Source organism: Neoarius graeffei, chromosome 15, assembly GCF_027579695.1.
Source record: "Neoarius graeffei isolate fNeoGra1 chromosome 15, fNeoGra1.pri, whole genome shotgun sequence".
Lineage (NCBI taxonomy): Eukaryota > Metazoa > Chordata > Actinopteri > Siluriformes > Ariidae > Neoarius > Neoarius graeffei.
Window position 1 is genome coordinate 8,880,409 of NC_083583.1, and position 18,480 is coordinate 8,898,888.

The 18,480-nt window shown below is 41.7% G+C and overlaps 1 protein-coding gene across 2 annotated transcripts in view; it reads right to left on the bottom strand.

Moving 5' to 3' along the window:
* Positions 1-18,480, bottom strand: part of nfat5b (nuclear factor of activated T cells 5b) — a 141,474-nt gene that overhangs the window by 64,990 nt on the left and 58,004 nt on the right. For both annotated transcript variants that reach the window (XM_060940829.1, XM_060940830.1), the window contains one exon: positions 1,404-1,526. In XM_060940829.1, the coding sequence (XP_060796812.1) occupies positions 1,404-1,526 (123 nt within the window). The remainder of the gene's footprint in view (positions 1-1,403; positions 1,527-18,480) is intronic.

Genomic DNA, 18,480 nt, shown 5'->3' on the forward strand with positions numbered 1-18,480 from the left:
TTCACTGGATTTTCAGAAACGGAGCGTTTTTAAATTTTTTTATATTTTGCAAATTTGATAAATAAAAACTTGATACCAAACGTCCAACAAAATCATTTCCACTTAGGCGGACTTCTTAAAAACCTATCGATGGCGGCACGAATTGACTTCAGCGCTGTTTTTTTGTAGAAAGCGCCGTCTCGCTGTCAAGGTACAGAATAGCTTTAGACATTTATTTAATTCTTTCTTGGACATTTCAGTTCTGTAATTTTCAAAGTTCTTTGAGATTTTGAACCAGTCTTAAAAAAAAAAAAAAAATTCAACAAATTTTAATGCTTAGAGAGAGATGAATGAACAAACCGGCGAAATGACAGGAACAATTTGTGAAAAACGCAATAATAATTCTTGGGTAAAAAAAAAAAAAAGCTACATTCTTACCATCAAATACTTTCATTTCATATTTTGTTGTTTTTTTTATTTTCAAGTAGTTTTTATTTCGTCCTCGGTTGGTTCAACAAAACGCTCCGGCATTTTGTCTCTCTCTACTCACGGTACGTGAGCCGATATCCTAGTAGTAGGAGTAGCCAATCAATCAATCGATTAAATCAATCAGAGCGCACGATTGCTCATATCCAGTGCATGTGGATAGAATAAATACTTGCATCCCCTGAGCCAAAAACAGCTGAAGTGAGATTAGAAGAGCAAAATACGTAGACTACCGCGTGAATCGGTAGAGTTGGTAAATATGCAATGAGGCAAAACAAGACTTCCATGACTGGAGATTAGGCTGTTAGCTGCTAAAGACTGCTAGCAAGCTAACCTTAGTGTAGCCCATCTAGCCATACTAGCTAGAAATGTTACCTTAAAAAAAAAAAAAAGGTTTAAACGAAGTATTTAGCAAGCACAGAGCGCTTAAGATCACTGTAGTAAACTAGCCATTTGAGTAGAAAGATTTATATTATATTCTTCATTTCTCATTCTGGTTCTTCTCTCCACCCCCCCCCCCCCCCCCCCCCTTCTCTTCACGTCATCATTTTACATTCATGGCACATGTGTGACAGATGACTGATCTTCTAAACGCTGAGTCTGACCACCCTGAAAGCGTATGCTCCCCTGGGAATCCAGGATGATTCACTTTTCACCCGACTTCCATAAAATCTGTATTTCTGCGATTAGAAATATTTTGCGATTTGTATTTAGAGTTCTGAATGGGTAAAATCTTACCCCTACCAAGTTCAAAAATGATGGAAAAAAAACCAAGGTAGATAAAATTGAAGTAGTTTATTTAAAATTGTGTGTCTATAATTCAAAAGGATCATATTTGAATACTTTTATCAGCTTCTAAGCATCATATGCTCACTGATATCATGGTAGTAAACTGGATACAAAGGGAGAGGAAAAAAGAAAAAAGGTTGGAAGACTACCTGAAGCGAGGGTTGTTGGAGGGGAACTTGTCCCTCCTCCACTTTTGTGGCTCATTGCTGCAATTTTCCGCTCAATACAAGGGGGCAACTGCAACTCTTTGGGGAGAAGATTATACACTGATTCTGGAAGAGAGAAACAGGAGGGGGGGAACAAAAAAAGACAGGTGTTAAATGGTTTGTGAGCAGGAGTAGAATATGACGATGATTATGATGATCTGAATCGTATGACATTGCTAACCAGAATATCAATAAAAATCCAGAAATTTAAAGGAACAGTCCACCGTACTTCCATAATGAAATATGTTCTTCTCTGAATTGAGACGAGCTGCTCCGTACCTCTCCGAGCTTTGCGCGACCTCCCAGTCAGTCAGACGCACTGTCACTCCTGTTAGCAATATAGCTAGGCTCAGTATGGCCAATGGTATTTTTTGGGGCTGTAGTTAGATGCGACCAAACTCTTCCACGTTTTTCCTGTTTACATAGGTTTATATGACCAGTGATATGAAACAAGTTCAGTTACACAAATTGAAACGTAGCGATTTTCTATGCTATGGAAAGTCCGCACTATAATGACAGGCGTACTAACACCTTCTGCGCGCTTCGGCAGCACATTGATACGGAGCTCAGATATCAATGTGCTGCCGAAGCGCGCAGAAGGTGTTAGTACGCCTGTCATTATAGTGCGGACTTTCCATAGCATAGAAAATCGCTACGTTTCAATTTGTGTAACTGAACTTGTTTCATATCACTGGTCATATAAACCTATGTAAACAGGAAAAACGCGGAAGAGTTTGGTCGCATCTAACTACAGCCCCAAAAAATACCATTGGCCATGCTGAGCCTAGCTACATTGCTAACAGGAGTGACAGCGCGTCTGACTGCGTCTGACTGACTGGGAGGTCGCGCAAAGCTCGGAGAGGAACGGAGCAGCTCGTCTCAATTCAGATAAGAGCATATTTCATTATGGAAGTACGGTGGACTGTTCCTTTAAAGAAAGAACGAAAGAACGAAAGAAAGAAAGAAAAAGAACGAAAGAAAGAACGAAAGAAAGAAAGAACAACTTTATTCATCACACACTTGTGAAATTTCCTCTCTGCATTTAACCCATCTGAAGCAGTGAACACACATATGCACACACACATACCCAGAGCAGCGGGCAGCCATGCTAACAGCGCTCAGGGAGCAGTCGGGAGTCAGGTGCCTATGGAATCAATTTTGTGCCAAAATGTTCATATAATACTTTTGAAATATCAAACAAAAACGACAAATCAAAATACAAAAAAAAGAAAAAAAAAGTCAATTTTTTTTAGACTGGCAAACAAATTATTCATGTAATCGTGCAAAATATCAGTCTATTACTCTTCAGAAACCTTTTATTTTTGTTCCGCGTCTTTCTCAGTTTTGTTTGACGTAATTTATTTTGGTTGCGATTCCAGCTTTCTCGTTTGCGCTCCCTGACTTTTTGGTCGCAGTTTTGGCACAAACTTCACGTGTGGGTGGGCTGTCCAGGAATGCATTCCCATTGGCTAACTTGTGTTTGACTGACAGCTACGCTCAGCCATTCCCTACTCGGATTCTGGCGGACTGTTTGACGAGTGACCGATCCGTTGACGGTGAACAAGGATCGAGTGGACTTCAGTGGCGACTATGATATTGAATTAATTCAACAAAGTGTAAATTCAATATCATAGTCACCACTGAAGTCCACTCGATCCTTGTTCACCGTCAATGGATCGGTCACTCGTCAAACACTCCGCCAGAATCCGAGTAGGGAATGGCTGAGCGTAGCTGTCAGTCAAACTCAAGTTACCCAGTGGGAATGCATTCCTGGACAGCCCACCCACACGTGAAGTTTGTGCCAAAACTGCGAGCAAAAAGTCAGGGAGCGCAAACGAGAAAGCTGGAATTGCAACCAAAATAAATTACGTCAAACAAAACTGAGAAAGATGCGGAACAAAAATAAAAGGTTTCTGAAGAGTAATAGACTGATATTTTGCACGATTACACGAATAATTTGTTTGCCAGTCTAAAAAAAATTGACTTTTTTCTTTTTTTGTATTTTGATTTGTCGTTTTTGTTTGATATTTCAAAAGTACTGTATGAACATTTTGGCACAAAATTGATTCCATAGGTGCCTGGCTCAAGGCCGTCCCATATTAACCTAACCGCATGTCTTTGGAAACCGGAGCACCCTAAAACCTCAATGTAGCGCGTGACACTGAATGAGACGGCGCATTTTTTGAGGCAAAAAAGTGTGCTGTGAGCGCTGTTTATTAATAAACAGTTGGTCTTTTTTTTTTTTTTAAACCAGAAACAATCTCACCTTCTCGACACTGATGTCTAGAGAAAAAAAGTATATGCACGTCTTTGATTCATCAAAATTCTATTCATCTCATTTTATTAAATATCGGAATGCATTTTTGATCGCTATTTTGTCGCTGCTGTAGCAAGTTATGAGTGTTTGAAATACGCTCTGTAATATATCAGCCCGTATGTCAAAGCAACGGCCGTAAACGAGATTCGTTGAGACCTGTGCGAGACATCGTAGGACGGAAGTAAAACGTACAGCGGAAATCAAAGTGACCGACATCTGCCAACGCTGTCAAAAGACACGCGCGCCCTCTTTCGAATGCTGACGTAATCGAGTCGGAAGTTTTGTTTGTTTTGATAGCGATCAGGAAAGTTTGAAAAAATAGGCAGTAATCGTCATTTAAACTCGTTTTTGTGCAATATTTCGTTTGGAAAACAGTTTTCAAAATGGTGGCACTGACACCTGGCTGACACTTCTTCACGTTTCGAAGTCTCGCACAAGTCTCGTGAAGATCACGCGGATAAGCGACGCCTGCCGTGGACCAAACGAACTAAATTCAACACGGCTACAAACTGAACAGGCCGATAAGTATAATATTTAACTGCAATTAGTTGCCGATACGAGTCACGATATATTGTAAGGTTACTAAAATCGAAAACGTAATTGAATAACACGTTAATTAAGAAATAAAGCAAGTTTAAAAATGACGTCAGTTCTCCATTAAGTAGTATTTTCATAAACTACCATTATTATTGAATTTTTTTATATTGTTTACAGTATTTACATTTCAACTACAGGAAAATTTCCTTTCATTTGTAACTTCACTTGTTTTTAGCTCCTGTTTATTGCACTTTTTGACAGAATCAAAATGATTCCTAACAATTTGTGATGTAACATTTGCATTACATTTATTTCATAAAATCAAAACTTAAAAGGTATCTATTATTTTCAGTTTTATAGATTTCATAATATTAATCTTCAGAGTCGGCTGAGTCTCATTTGTGATCTTTGTTGTTTATAGTAAAGCTGTATTCTGTGTAATAGGACTCGATCGCAGCAATTTGTATTTTGTTTTTTGTCTTAAGTGCACGAGAAATTAAGTTTTCTGCTTTTATTGCAGGAATTTGGAGAAGATTTTAGTGATAATTACAGTGATTTGTAAAGTTCTGGTTATGAAGGAAGGAACTAAATTTAAACTTGGTTATAACATTTTATTAAGTTAGTAAATAATGTGTTAAATGCCTAATAAAATATAATTCGCACTTAAAATTAATGCTTTCGTTCATTTCTTTTTAAGGCTCAACTGTAGAGCCAGAAGTCAGCAGATTGCATCAAAAAAAGACGAAATTTTCAAAAATTGGCCGCCCTAGCTAGCATGATACTGAACGAGTTGAAGACAAGTAGCTGAATGGAATGTATCTGATATACCACACTGACTTACCCCTGACAGCATCCCGTGAGTCCAGTTCTTGTCCAGTTTTGGTCCAGACGAAAGTAGTCCGGCAAGTTTGTTGGGGTCACGAAAGTAAAACGTTTTTCGTCTCAAAACAGTATGTGTTCAAAAGAGTGATATATTTGCATCACAAAACTGTTGCCAAATAAAAAGTCAGACCTCGAAATCGCTTGGCACTATTTTCTCTCCCTTCTTATCACTGCGCGCTGCCGCCAGGTGACAGCCACGGCTGTTTCATTCATTGTTTACTGCTAGCAAAGTTAGCGACAACATGTCTGACTACGACAGCGACGTTGAAAACATTGACTTCATCTCACAGCCAAAAGGATATCTTTATGAACCCGAATATACAGATGAAGAAATTCGCCAGATGGAGTTAGAACGGGCAGAGAGAGAAAGGGTGGACAGAGAAGTGGAAGAACGTGAAGCTGGAGCCGCAGCTGGAGCTACAGCCTGGATAGTCGCAAGTGCGCACCATTTTCACAAATATATTATTGTATAGGTTATAGGAGGTGATAAATTTGTCGCTGTTCTTGCTCTCAAATTAGCTTGTTAGCGCCGCTGATCTGAACTCCTAATCACTGCCAAACAATGGGAAAGGTGTTGATTCCTGCGCAGATGTCAACATGACAGCGCGCAGTGATACCGAGGGAGACAAAATATAGCGCCAAATAATTGCGAGGTCTGACTTTTAATTTGGCAACGGTTTTGTGATGCAAATATATCACTCTTTTGAACACGTACTGTTTTGAGACGAAAAACGCTTTACTTTCGTGACCCCAACAAACTTGCCGGACTATTTTCGTCTGGACCAAAACTAGACAAGAACTGGACTCACAGGATGCTGTCGGAGGCAAGTCAGTGTGTTTGCACGACACTGTTGACGGGGATGCCATACAGATTCATGTCAAAAATCCCGAACTATTGCTTTAAAGAAACTCAGTAGCACAGCTTGGACTTAAAAGTAGTAACAAATGCATGCTAAAACGTCAAAGAATGGGAACAGCAAGGTAGCTACACACAGATGAACTACTTAAGCGCTAAACACAGAACAGGTGCGCACAGTCGGATAACAAGCCAACAATAAAGAAAAAGCAAAACAAATAAGTACAAGTAGGGAGATTTGCTGGTCCTTCGTTAAAGATGAGCCATCGCGGATATTTAGTGATCTGATTTATCGCAGTCGAGATCAATAAGGGCATTTATATTGTTGTACATTCATTCCCAATGACATTCCCATTACTTCCTATGACATTCAAAAAAAAAAAAGCAGCACTGGCGTTCAACTCTTCTTCAAATAACCCCAGGGCTTTATGTTAAAGCGGACACGAAACTTGGCCATCAACCTGGAAAAACTCCTGACTGTTTGGTCAGGACTAAATGGCCGACAGCGGTATTATATTCTACAGTTTAAGAGCCAAAAGCCAGAGCCTGGCTGCAGGATCCCCCTCCCAAGACAGCAGGCTATTTTAAGCGAACAAAAGCACAATGCCCTCAAACCATGTTTAGTATGCCAATGAGCATTGCCATGCTGCTTTAGGACTGTTGAGTGTTGTTGCAGTGACTCGTCATTTAACGGGAAGTCAGATATACCAAAAGGTAGAAGTAGAAAAAAAAAAAAAAATGAACGCAACACTATTTCCACTTTTTCCATAAACCACAATTTGCATTTGCGGCTGTTCAGGCAGATATCAGTAAAACACAGTACCCTTTATTATATTTTACTACTCTATTACCCGCCCCAAAGGAAAGAAAAAAAAAAAAAACCTCTCTCATTTCACCGTTTTCACCTCTGCTGTGTGGTCAAGGATCCAGAGAGAATGGCCGACGGCAAACCTCCGCCTTGGCAAAACATATCAGGTGCTCATGAAACCATAATGCACTCGGACACACTCGTTTCAGCAAGCTTTTGTCATAAATTCAACAAATAAGCCTGTTTTTTCCCCTTATACTGGTGTGAATCTCAGGCAGACGAGTGCGCAGGTGGAGGCAGACAGCTGCCTCAGCGAACACCATTAAAATGTGTTTACAGCAATGAAGCAGGGATCGACAAAGACACTCTATTCATAAGGGCTTCTGGGCAAACAGGAGGCTCGGAGGTATATTTTAGAGAGAGGAAAACAGTTTTACGACCACGGCTAGTTCACAGTCCACGTCTCTTTATGGACGACGTCGCAGGAGCCGTTTCCTTGTCTAATCTGCTGCGTTTGGTAAAATCTTCACGCTTCCTGTGCTTGTGTGTGTGTGTGACCTTTCAGCGTTTATCTGGTCGGTTATTAAACATCCAAATAAAAGATTTTCATCTCATATCATCTCTAGCCGCTTTATCCTTCTACAGGGTCGCAGGCAAGCTGGAGCCTATCCCAGCTGACTACGTGTGAAAGGCGGGGTACACCCTGGACAAGTCGCCAGGTCATCACAGGGCTGACACATACAGTAGACACAGACAACCATTCACACTCACGGTCAATTTAGAGCCACCAGTTAACCTAACCTGCATGTCTTTGGACTGTGGGGGAAACCGGAGCACCCGGAGGAAACCCACACGGACACGGGGAGAACATGCAAACTCCACACAGAAAGGCCCTCGCCGGCCACGGGGCTCAAACCCAGGACCTTCTTGCTGTGAGGCGACAGCACTAACCACTACACCACCGTGCCGCCCTTAAAAGATTTTCAATTACCTGATATTTTCATTGGACACCATCTTTTTTCAATTGGCAAAATTTTTGTGGAAAAACCCTCACCTTAACTGCACTGCATATTCAAATTAGTATTATTCTATCCACATTCACTGGATATGAGCAGTCGTGCGCTCTGACTGGCTACTCTACTACTAGGCTATCAGCTCATATACCATGAATAGAGAAAAACAAAATAGCGGACCGTGTTGCTGAACCAACTGAGGACGAAATAAAAACTACTCGAAAACAAATCCCCCCCCCCCCCCCCCCCCCAATTTTTTTTTTCCAAGAATTATCGCATTTTTCACAAATTGCTCCTGTCATTTCGCCGGTTTGTTTACATTCTAAACAGAAATTATTTTGTCGGACATTTTGTATAAAGAAGCTTTTACTTATCGAAGTCGCAAAAAAAATAAAAATGCTCCGTTTCTCAAAATCCAGTGAATGTGGATAGAATAAAACAATTATTCCATTCAATCTTGTCGTACATGGCTTATAGCAAACTCGGTGCTACGCGCCTCGTCGGCTATCAGCTCATGTACGACTCGATTTTGCGGAATAACTTAAGTATTCTATTCCCTTCTAGCAGGTTTCATTCATTTGGTTTGATAGCATGCCATATTGTTAGCATATCGCTTATCCTACGTGTATTAGGCCATCCTTAAAAAAAAAAATCTCTGTTTCCTGTCCACCGGGTCAGCAAAAAAATTTTCAGTCGGGAGGGATATATATATATATATATATATATATATATATATATATATATATATATATATATATATATACACACACACACACACACACACAGAGGTGCTTGAAAGTTTGTGAACCCATTAGAATTTTCTATATTTCTGCATAAATATGACCTAAAACATCATCAGATTTTCACACAAGTCCTAAAAGTAGATAAAGAGAACCCAGTTAAACAAATGAGACAAAAATATTATACTTGGTCATTTATTTATTGAGGAAAATGATCCAATATTACATATCTGTGAGTTGCAAAAGTATGTGAACCTCTAGGATTAGCAGTTAATTTGAAGGTGAAATTAGAGTCAGGTGTTTTCAATCAATGGGATGACAATCAGGTGTGAGTGGGCACCCTGTTTTATTTAAAGAACAGGGATCTATCAAAGTCTGATCTTCACAACACATCTTTGTGGAAGTGTATCATGGCACGAACAAAAGAGATTTCTGAGGACCTCAGAAAAAGCGTTGTTGATGCTCATCAGGCTGGAAAAGGTTACAAAACCATCTCTAAAGAGTTTGGACTCCACCAATCCACAGTCAGACAGATTGTGTACAAATGGAGGAAATTCAAGACCATTGTTACCCTCCCCAGGAGTGGTCGACCAACAAAGATCACTCCAAGAGCAAGGCGTGTAATAGTCGGCGAGGTCACAAAGGACCCCAGGGTAACTTCTAAGCAACTGAAGGCCTCTCTCACATTGGCTAATGTTAATGTTCATGAGTCCACCATCAGGAGAACACTGAACAACAATGGTGTGCATGGCAGGGTTGCAAGGAGAAAGCCACTGCTCTCCAAAAAGAACATTGCTGCTCATCTGCCATTTGCTAAAGATCATGTGGACAAGCCAGAAGGCTATTGGAAAAATGTTTTGTGGATGGATGAGACCAACATAGAACTTTTTGGTTTAAATGAGAAGTATTATGTTTGGAGAAAGGAAAACACTGCAGTCCAGCATAAGAGCCTTATCCCATCTGTGAAACATGGTGGTGGTAGTATTATGGTTTGGGCCTGTTTTGCTGTATTTGGGCCAGGATGGCTTGCCATCATCGATAGAGCAATGAATTCTGAATTATACCAGCGAATTCTAAAGGAAAATGTCAGGACATCTGTCCATGAACTAAATGTCAAGAGAAGGTGGGTCATGCAGCAAGGCAACGACCCTAAGCACACAAGTCGTTCTACCAAAGAATGGTTAAAGAAGAATAAAGTTAATGTTTTGGAACGGCCAACTCAAAATCCTGACCTTAATCCAATCGAAATGTTGTGGAAGGACCTGAAGCGAGCAGTTCATGTGAGGAAACCCACCAACATCCCAGAGTTGAAGCTGTTCTGTACGGAGGAACGGGCTAAAATTCCTCCAAGCCGGTGTGCAGGACTGATCAACAGTTACCGCAAACGTTTAGTTGCAGTTATTGCTGCACAAGGGGGTCACACCAGATACTGAAAGCAAAGGTTCACATACTTTTGCCACTCACAGATATGTAATATTGGATCATTTTCCTCAATAAATAAATGACCAAGTATAATATTTTTGTTTCATTTGTTTAGCTGGGTTCTCTTTATCTACTTTTAGGACTTGTGTGAAAATCTGATGATGTTTTAGGTCATATTTATGCAGACATATAGAAAATTCTAAAGGGTTCACAAACTTTCAAGCACCACTGTGTGTGTGTGTGTATATATATATATATATATATATATATATATATATATATATATATATATATATATATATGGATGGGTAAGAAATCGCAATGCTGCGTTTGCTTTTTCTTTCAGTACTTTTTTATTACAAAAGCAGACACTTAATAAAATGACGGTTTAATCAACTGAAACTTGTACAAAAATTTAAGTTAGCATTTTAAATGCTGACTGCAACATTTGCAAAACTTTTACAAAGGTACTTAAAATGTCCGACACACGGACTTTTTGTAGTTCTAAATCGAGCGTTAGGCCTAGTTCAGATGAAATTACACTATTAAAATGATCACTGAATGATTTGTTTTTCTGAATCTTTACTATTTTGTTGTTCGCTAGAATACCATTTTGCGATTTCACACTTAAGCAAATGTTTGAAAACTCCGGATCTCCTTCCTTCATGGTGGCTGCCATTTTTTTGTGCCGCACGGCGCATGCGCAGAGCTGATTCAGTTCAGAGTGCGCGCGCACTCGGCGGAGGCAGTAGTGTATCGGGGCCATCGAAAGGAACAGATGACGCTTATTTTGTCTCCGGTAAACCAGTCTTCTCTCGTTCAATTACGTGCTGGCATCAAAAGACACCGTTGGTTGTAAATGAAACCAAACTGAGTGGTTGGAGTGTATTTTCATACACAAATGGAGAAATGTTCGCTGAGTGTGTAATTGTGTCGCCCCACTGCAGACCGTTGTTGTTGTTAATTCATAGCATGCTCAGCTGCGTGAATGTGTCATGCACTGAAAATAAGAGATTTACAAGCCAGGAACGCCTCATGATGCAATACGCAAGAAAAGAAAGAAGATTTACTGCCATTTTACTTTGTATTTGAGAAAAGTGAATAAATAAATGGTCTGTGGAAAATAAATTTAATCCTGGGAACTGCGTGCACAGGAGTTTATTTTGTGTTTACTCCCCCCCGGCTGGCTACTTATTTGTCATGGCTGGCTAGTATGAGCCTTAGTGGAAAGCCCTGGGAATGCGGAAACGTCAAGTTCGATTTTAGATTTACGAACCCGAAAAAAATGTCGAAAAACCGGTGTTAAAAAAAAAAAAATTTCAACCACACAAACGGCACTCACCCGGCCAGTGGACCGGAAACACCGGAAACAGAACATTTTTTAATAATGGCCTTACGTCACTCTACCCAGTGGAGAATGAGCGTTAAATATGGTTTACGGTATTGCATGGTTGTTGATGTAAAACTTCCACGCTAGCAAGCAACCGTGACAATTTGTAAACAAACATGGCCGCCAGGTTTGTGTTGTTAAATACGGAAGATTTTGAAAGAGAAGAGACGCGCTGAACACCCGAAAGGAATGTATAATAATAATGGCTTTTTTTCATGGTATATCAGATATATTCCATTCAGCTATTCATCTCTGACTTGTTCAAGATCATGCTTGCTGAATGGAACAGAGATCACGCAACACCAGCTAATATTATTTAAATAAACATGCTGTCTTTTCTCTTGTAGGTCTTTCATAAAGATTTGAGATTTTGGGGAAAAAAAAAAAACAGATCCCTTATCAGGAGATATCAAGGCGCATCATAACACGTACCGGTTTGTCATTTCTGACTTAACTGAACTTGTGAATGTTTGGTTTGTCAGTTGCGACGCTCTTATTTCAAGCAAAAACAGCACTCGCTTGATGACTCACTTTCTCGCAAACACAACCACACACCTACTTGGAGAGACTCTTCTTTAACAAGGCCTGAGGGTCCGCTGTAAATCCACTCTAACGGCTGCACGAACTCGACTGACTGTTCGCTTTCAAACTTATCCAATCTTTGAAATGTTGCAGCTTCAAGTCTAATTACATCTACAAGAGACGTTGTGGTTTTGAAATAACGAGGCGTTTCAGGGTGGGGGGTGAAGGGTCATCACCTGAAGGGCTGTGGTCTAGACCTGGGGAGAATTTCAGAGGCTCGACTTGAGCATTCGAAACAGTTAAAGATGTTTAAAGATGATTAGACAGACAAGCATGCAGTTTTTCCTGATTTTCCCGCTTGAAAGACACGGTGCCCTGGTTTTCTCTCATAGTACACGGAGAATGTTTTGAGTGCGTTCATTTGAAGTTCTTAAATAAATAAATAAAAATCCATCAAATGTTCGCATCAACAAAAGCACTGTGTATATAAACATCAGTTATGTACCAGGGATGCCACTGAACTATTTTCATCAGTCAGTGATGAGGCACAAGTCTGGCAAGTACACTTTACGAGGGGTAAAAAGGTTCAAATGTGTCTGCTTCATACGGATTAAATCTCCTGATTTGATCTCTCCAGGCACAGAAAATATGCGCTCAGAGCTCTGACTGTGCCTGTCGAATCCATACCTGGACCGTTTCAAAGCATTTCCACATATTTGGAGAGAAATTTCCTATCCTCTTTTAATTTCCTTTAGCACAACCAACACACAGCGGCTGCTGTTTACGTCGCAGACCCGAGGAGAATGAAAACAGAGTGCCGTTCATAGAGAAAGTCATTTCGTTGCTGTTCTGTTTTTTTGCTGAAGACCTCCATTGAGTTTTTCCCCCTTTTTTTTTTTGAGGACACGTCCTCCAGGTTTGATTTGAGTGGTGAAGAGCGAATGTTATTATGCATAAATCTTTGCACTTGATGGTAATGCTTCACATTTCAAGCTTAAAAATAATAATAATTCTTTGTACCAAAGAACATTCCAAAAAAACGGAGTCGACCTCAAGCAATCAACTGCCTCACAATCCATTTTTGGAGGAGTTATTTCAGTAATTTCTTTGAACTGTTCTTTTTCTGTGACAGAATGATTGTACAACATACATCTTCAGTTTAAAAAAAACAACACCACCACACTAGAATTTGGTGCACAAGTTTTTATTTTCTTTGGGTTTTCTGAAATCAACACAGGCTCAAATTTACATACGCTCACTTAGATTATTAATTCAGAGGTGCTGAAACTTCCAAAATGTCTCTCATCTTGCCAAGGCCGAGGTCTCTTAACATCCTGTTCGTGATCATGATTGACTACAGCTGGTAGCTTCTCTGTGCCTTCATAAAAAGGGTTTGTTTACAGCACTCATAGGCTTGACCAACACACAGTAAAATGGGAAAGTCCAAGGAACTCAGTGCAGATCTGAGAAAGAGGATCACAGATATACATGGGCGGCACGCACGGTGGTGTAAATGGTTTTGGCCAAATTTTGGTGTTTTTTTTTTTTTTTACCTTGCCCTTGACCATAGCTAGGTCCCTTTTCCTTCAATCATGAAAATGAGGTCACTAATGGATTCCCCATACCCAAAAACCCATAAAATGAGGATTTTCACATACTTCTGTGGTGAGTGGTTCAAAAATTGATAATTTTCAATATAGCTACCGGCAGCCATCTTGGATTAGTCATTTTCGGCCTGTTCGCCCCGGATATCCCAACATCTCAAGTTGTTCCTTGGGTTCAAATTGGCCTATAACAGTTGAATTATCCTCTCCTAAATTATGTGCACACGTCTAACCCAGGTCCTCTACTGTAAAGAAATTCTCTGTGTTTTGTTTCCGTTTCCCATTGAGAGTACGCTGTGCGCGTTTTGGCTGCTGCTTCTCACCTTTATTTTTTTCCGCCCTTTCGTGTTTGTGTAGTTTGATGTTTGAGTGTTTTGTCCGACGGTTGTGGTGTAGCTCAGGACCCAGCAGGGCTCAAAATTCTTTTTTTTTTTTCACCAGCCAGCCGGACTAGTTACCTTCCAAGGTAACTCACCAAACAGAAAATCAACTAGCCAAAATTTGTTCATGTATGAATTTTACTTCTGTCAAAAATAACACAAAAAAGAGAGAGAGTAGTTACCATTGTTCATGACTAATGCGCATTTATTTCAAGAACCGGAGTATTTTGATCAGGGGTGAAAGTAACTTTTATTTCTTGCCGGTACTATTATTTTGAGTCATAGTGCGCCAAAAAAATACATCTAATTATTTATTATTGTCTAACAGGCACACACGCAGTCGCTCTCTCGCGCACTCAGTCATATGTGCGATGCAGACATTAATGTCTCGTGTGCACACTCTTGCTCGCTTGCTCTAGATTCCAGGAGATATTATCCAATTTGCGGGCATCAGGGAGCCACTATCAATATGCGGGAGACTCCCGGGAGACTTGGGATGTCTGCTTTGTATTTTCCCGCGGGTGTGTCGGAGCGTTTGAGAAAGTGCGTGTGTTCTCAGTGCGCGTGCCATGCATTGGTAGCCTAGTTATTCTGCTCGCTCCAACCAGACAGGAATCTAGAATCTTTGCCCCAACTTCCACTCATCTCATCTCATCATCTCTAGCTGCTTCATCCTGTTCTACAGGGTCGCAGACAAGCTGGAGCCTATCCCAGCTGACTACGGGCGAAAGGCAGGGTACACCCTGGACAAGTCGCCAGGTCATCACAGGGCTGACACATAGACACAGACAACCATTCACACTCACATTCACACCTACGCTCAATTTAGAGTCACCAGTTAACCTAACCTGCATGTCTTTGGACTGTGGGGGAAACCGGAGCACCCGGAGGAAACCCACGCGGACACGGGGAGAACATGCAAACTCCGCACAGAAAGGCCCTCGCCGGCCACGGGGCTCGAACCCGGACCTTCTTGCTGTGAGGCAACAGCGCTAACCACTACACCACCGTGCCGCCCCCAACTTCCACTCGATTTACGAATTCTGATCAAAGTAATTTTTAAATAGCCCATCATGAAACATTAACATGTTTATTTATATGCCTTTTTATTTGGGAGACTTTACAACTAACATCTGTCTGCTAAAACACTTTGATTACCAGCTGAGCACGTTCTGGTTAAGCCGTACGCGCGCTGTAGCTCGCTCGTTGTTTGTCCAGCGAAACACTGCACACATAATATATTGAAACATCAACATATGTTTCTGTACATGTTTTTATTTGGGAGACTTTGCAACAAACGTCTGTCTACTAAAACACTTTGGATACCAGCTGCGCGCATTGGCGCAAGATGGTTAGCGCGCGTAGCCCACTGCTTATCTCGCACGTTGTCTGTCGAGTAAAACACGGAAGGAATTCGCTTCAGACATAATTCAGAGACAGGTCAGAACAAGTTATATGCAATGTATATTGAGGAAAACGTGTTGCTTTTGGTAAATTGACATTAGCAGGTGTGTTATGCTGAAAGTGCTTTTTTTTTTTTTTTTTCCAGAGACAGTATATTTTTCTTTCCAGTACGGCCAAATCTTTTAGTGGTACACCGGACCGGCCAGGACCAGCTTACTGTCACCCCTGATTTTGATACTGTCGTTAAATGAGAACACAGAGCACCATAATATAATATCAACAAATAATAATATATTGGACTTTTTTCCCCATCAGCGGGGGGGTCTGCAGGTTGGGATATCTGTAAACCAATCAGGATGCTCTTTGTCTAGCATGCGCTTCATGAACAGGCACACACGCAGAGTCTCTCTCGCGCACTCCGTCATCTCATCTCATCTCATTATCTCTAGCCGCTTTATCCTGTTCTACAGGGTCGCAGGCAAGCTGGAGCCTATCCCAGCTGACTACGGGCGAAAGGCGGGGTACACCCTGGACAAGTCGCCAGGTCATCACAGGGCTGACACATAGACACAGACAACCATTCACACTCACATTCACACCTACGCTCAATTTAGAGTCACCAGTTAACCTAACCTGCATGTCTTTGGACTGTGGGGGAAACCGGAGCACCCGGAGGAAACCCACGTGGACACGGGGAGAACATGCAAACTCTGCACAGAAAGGCCCTCGCCGGCCACGGGGCTCGAACCCGGACCTTCTTGCTGTGAGGCGACAGCGCTAACCACTACACCACCGTGCCACCTGCACTCTGTCATATTTATTTTATTTTATTTATTTAACTTCGCCTGGTAAATACAACAACGGATAGGCAGGGACACCACAACAGTACAAACCAATTACTGTGGGCCCAAAAAAATAAATAAATAAATAAATAAATCACAATAAGAATACAAAATATGCGCATCATATGCGCGATGCAGACATTAATGTTTTGCGTGCACGCTCTTGCTCGCTTGCTCTAGATTCCGGGAGATATTATCCAATTTCCGGGCATCAGAGAGTCGCGATCAATATGCAGGAGACTCCCGGAACTTCCGGGAGACTTGGGATGTCTGTTATATGCATGCGCAGTAGTGAAAAAACCGACAGTCTGACCGTCCTGCCGATAAACACATCGATTAACACAGACACGGCACACGCTTAATATGTGGTGGCTTTAGTTGACGGTGTGTTTGAATCTTCGCTTCATATATATTTTTTTATTTTCAACTAGTCAGCCAGTGACAGGAATTACTCGCCAAATGACAAATTAAGTCAACTCAGGAGACCAGACCAGACCACACCACCGCGAATTTCGAGCCCTGTCCAGTTTTGGCGTCGGTTCCCTTCAGGCCTTGGTACGCTGTGTGTGATGCCTGTGCACCTCGCTATGGACTGCAGTGAGCTTGTTGCGCTTTTTAACATCAGGGTTGTCTGGTGCTCTGTGCGGCGGTGCTTTTGTGCTTGGCATGGTATCCCGAGCAATGTTGCCTGGTGGCTTCACGGTGGCTGTGCAGGTGGTTTGGGATTGATCTTCGCGCACCTGGTGGGACTGTGTTAGCTACGCCACTGGAATTACATCCTGACCCTTTTTTAGTGGACTTTTTGTTTTATTTTTCCTTTTTCCTTCCCTCAATTGTAAAGCGACCTCGGGTGTCAGAAAGGCGCTATATAAATTGAACTGATTATTATTATTATTTTGATGATGATTAGAGATGCACCGATACCACATTTGTGAAAACCGATACGAGTACGAGTACTATCATTTCAGTACTTGCCGATACCGAGTACTACCGATACCGATACTGTTGATGTTTTCTAACTGGCGTGATCATGCACACGGGTTCACATTGACAATCTCCGCTGCTCCAGAAGCGCAGAGTAGCCTTGAGTCCACGTCACACAGCCAGACAGCGCCTCTTCACGGTAGCGCTTATCTTTTGCAACATTGTTACAATAATGTTGCAAAACCTAAGCGCTGCTGCTCTAGGCCTACATAACAATGTTGCAAAAGAAGCGCTACCGTGAAATGAAGAGGCGCTGTCTGCTGGCAGTGTAACGTGGACTACAAGGCTATCTGCGCTTCCCTGTGCAACCTCTCTCGATTGTCGCGCAACATTCACTCCCAGAAAACTACACTCATTGCAAATAGCCTACACAAAGAATTAAATATTTAGCTGCTGCAATTTCTGAAAAAGGCTGCTATTTATTTGGATTAGATTACAATGTCCAACTTTCGAAGTCAAGAAAGACTTGCACTCTTGCAACATGTAAGACCGATTGTTGATGAAGGGAGGAGAGAGCAGTGAGTTACCACATGCAGCGTGATCATTTCACTCCGCTGGTCACTTACCCCCTCTATCATCGGCCTTCCGCAACATTGCGGTCTTGGTTGACTTAAGGGTTGTTCTGGTGGTGCGCTTAAACTACTCCAATTACATTTAGCAACAAGACAAGGGCGTGAAAGGGAGGAGCAGTGACCATCGCAACATCACAGAGAGCGCACAAGATAACAGTGGCGGCCGGCGACGATGTATTATTTAATTTCCATCGCCAGTAATGCAGACTAAAATATGCCCCCCCCCCTCCTCTCATGTGCATGTGCGCACATCCTGCTGTGTGCTGCAGGAGAGTTGAATGCCTCGAGCACGCTCTTGTTCAGTCGCAGAACTTGTTAGGCAGACGCTGTTGCTGTCCATTCGCAACATCGCGTCCCGTGCTCGTGGAGCTCCATACCTGTAGATGGGACGTCAGTTTCCTTGGTCTTAGCGTTGCCCTCAACTGAAACAAGTTGGAAAACTCAATCAGCCATTTCTTAAAGCTCTCTCTCTCTCTCTCTCTCTCTCACTCTTCACTCTTAAACTCTCCCGGTTGGACTCGTACTTAAAAACTCTGCCGGTTGGATTCACCTATACAAAAATCCGATTTTCATTTGTTTGTTAGTGAGTAGCCTGTCCTACAAAACCCTTACCTAGGCGAATAGCCAACATTAAAAAAGGACAACGTTGGGGATCTTAGCGTAGGCCTATCTGCGTATGGCAGCGAAAGGGAGTGGAGTGTGGAGAGATGTTTAAAATGACAGTGTTGGGGACAGATGTTGTGACGG